At 40.9% G+C, this 3,063-nt stretch overlaps 1 protein-coding gene across 2 annotated transcripts in view; it reads right to left on the reverse strand.

Moving 5' to 3' along the window:
- Positions 1-443: 443 nt before the first annotated feature.
- Positions 444-3,063, reverse strand: part of LOC109919070 (NACHT, LRR and PYD domains-containing protein 3-like) — a 148,919-nt gene continuing 146,299 nt past the window's right edge. Inside the window, exon 10 of one of the 2 annotated variants that reach the window (XM_048617307.1) lies at positions 444-626. In XM_048617307.1, the coding sequence (XP_048473264.1) occupies positions 452-626 (175 nt within the window). In that variant the 3' untranslated portion in view covers positions 444-451. Of the gene's footprint in view, positions 627-666; positions 870-3,063 lie in introns of those variants that run through there. The other variant, XM_048617308.1, reaches the window with a different exon arrangement.

Raw genomic sequence — 3,063 nt, forward strand, 5'->3', positions numbered from 1 at the left:
TCCTAACCTACAATATAACCTGTATGTCTCTAAGTCTTTTTGATCTGTACATCCTTTGCTTGCTGTGATCTGTCTGTACTGCTCATAAACAATGCTTCTACTGTATTTCAGTACACCTGACAATAAAATCATTGCTATAGTCCCTGTCCTATTTGTTGAGGCTCCAGTCACCTACCAGTAAATGCTCACCAGCTGTATGTTATTGAACATAATTAATGTATAATTAATGTAATAGTCCTATTCTACATTGTATTATTCAATGAAGCAATTATGCTGTGAAAAAAAGAGGAAACTGAAAATATTTCCATGTTTCTCCCATACCTCTGGTCTTGAGGCCATCTACTGGAGATGCAGAGAAAAGCATTTCAAGGAGGGAAGAGAATGATCCAGATGTGTTATTTTCAGAATGAAACTTATTTATTCAAATTTGCAAGTTAGTGCTGACTGATGCTTACCTGAAACACTGCATTTTGGAGCTGTGGTTTGTTGATATTTGACACAGGAGTCTGACACCAGTGTCAGTTACCTTATTTGCACTGATGTCCAGGTCCAGTAATTCTGAGTTGTCCTTGACAGCAAAAGCCAATTCTTCACAACAATTGTACGTTAGGTTGTTATGTTTCAAACTGAAAGAATGCATATTTATAATTTAGAGAGACAAGGTGATTCTAATGAACTCATTCTTTATTAATCTGTGAACAATTCTGGCACAGGGGTAAATTTAGCATCAATTATTTTAAAGTTATTTTCAAGCGACAGGATAGAAATAATTTTGGATTTTGCAGTAGAGTTTGAAACTATTCAGCCCCGAACATGTGCATTGAATCTGTTTCATCTGTTTTAAATGACTCTCAATTTCCACAGTGCATCTGCAGAGAGAGAAAAACACAATTCACAGATGGAAACATTGCAAGTCTTCAATGCTACTTAGAGAGCTAATAAGAGACCCAAGCTAGTTCTTCTCAAGAACACCAGTTAGATCCACATGCCAGTCAGACAATGGCAAGGTCCTGGGCAGTGTCCATTTGGAATCAAAAGTCCAAGGGGCAAGGGTCGGCATGGATGGTACGTGGGGAGTGTGTGGGGAGAACATAGAAATATAAAATATAGGATCAGGAGTTGGCCATTCAACTCTTCAAGTCTGCTTTGCCAATCAATATATCATGGCTGATCATCCAACTCTGTACTCTATTCCCACTTTCTCCGAATCACTTTTCATCTCTTTTTTATTTTCTATTCTATTTTACTTGGCCTAACAGTTGCTAGATCCTTTCTCGCTGAATTCTAAAATTCTTCTTCTGCTATCGTTACAACATTTTTGGCAACATTATAAGCATCGTCCTTTGATCTGATTCAATATTTAACTTCACTTTTATGGCGGAGGTAAATTCAACTGAGGCTTTCAAGAGGGCATTAGATGAGGGTATTTGGATAGAAAAGGTGCGCATGGATATGGGGAAAAGACAGGAGATTGGCACTATCTAATAGGCTAAATGTAGCTGGCCTGAATGGCCTGCTTCTGTTCCATAATAATTCTGTGATTTTTGCTAGTCACAGGTACTGCCACATTACCGATCGTGATTTGTGTTTCAAAGGAATATAACTTTGTTGTAAACCATGCATTAGTTCTTAAAAAGCTAGCCATTGCCTATGTATCATCGTAATCTTTACTAGAACAAGAACAAAGAACAAAGCAGCACACCAACCCTGTGCCAACACACTTTGCCCTTCCATGCTAAAACTGTCTTCACTTACAACATCCATATGCCTCTATTTCTGAAGAAGGGTCCCGACCCAAAACGTCAGCTTTCCTGCTCCTCTGATGCTGCTTGCCCTGCTGTGTTCCTTCAGCTCCACACTGTGTTACTATATCCCTCTATTACCTTCCTATTCATGTATTCGTCCAGGTGCTTATGAATGCTGCTACTGTGTGTGCTTCCACGACCTCCTCTGGCAGTGCGTTCCAGGCACTCACCACCCTTTGTGTGTAAAAAGTGCTTTGCACATCTCTTTTAAACTTAACCCCTCACACCTTGAACCTGTGTGCTCTAGTAATTGACCCCTCCACCCTGGGCAAAAGCCTCTTACTTTCTACTCTACCCAGGTCATTTACAATCTTATAAACTTCTACCAGATCACCCCTACATTCTAGTCAAAACAAAACAAGTCTGTCCAAACTTCTTTCATAGCTAAAATCCCCCTTACCAGGCAACATCCTGGTAAACCTTTTCTGTAACCTGTCCAAAGCATCCACATCCTTCTGGTAGTGTGGTGACCAGAACTGTACTCAATATTCCAAGTGTGGTCTAACTAAGGTTCTATAAAACTGCAGCATAATGTGTCTACCCCTAGACTCAATGCCCCTTCCAATGAAGACAAGCATGCTGTCGATCATTTTTACTACCTTATCTACCTATGCTGTCACCTCCAGTGATCTGTGGACCTGCACACCCAGATCCTTCGGCATATCAATTCTCCTAAAGATTCTGCCATTCACTGTATATTTTCCACCTGTATTTGACCTTCCAAAATACATCACCTCGCATTTGTCTGGGTTAAACTCCAACTGCCATTTTTCTGCCCATGCCTCCAACTGATCTATATCCTGCTGTAACCTCTGACATTCCTCCTCACTGTCTGCAATTCCACCAGTCTTTGTATTGCCCACAAACTTACTAATTAAATCAGCCACATTTTCCTCCAAATCATAATGTAGATCATGTAGAGGTCCCAGCACTGATCCCAATGGAACACCACTCATCACAACCCTCCATTCCGAAAAGCATCCTTCCACGCCACCCTTTGTCTACTATGACTGAGCCAGTTCTGTATCCATTCTGTCAACTTACCCTGATATCATGCAACTTCAAATTTTGTACCAGTCTACCATGAGGGACCTTGTCAAAGGCTTTACTGAAGCCTATGTAGACAACATCTAATAATGAATCAGAGATAGTAGGAACTGCAGATGCTGGAGAATCCGAGACAACAAGGTGCAGAGCTGGATGAACACAGCAGGCCAAGCAGCATCATAGGAGCAGAAAGGCTGACGTTTCGGGCCGG

Source organism: Rhincodon typus, chromosome 37, assembly GCF_021869965.1.
Source record: "Rhincodon typus isolate 14 chromosome 37, sRhiTyp1.1, whole genome shotgun sequence".
Taxonomy (NCBI): domain Eukaryota; kingdom Metazoa; phylum Chordata; class Chondrichthyes; order Orectolobiformes; family Rhincodontidae; genus Rhincodon; species Rhincodon typus.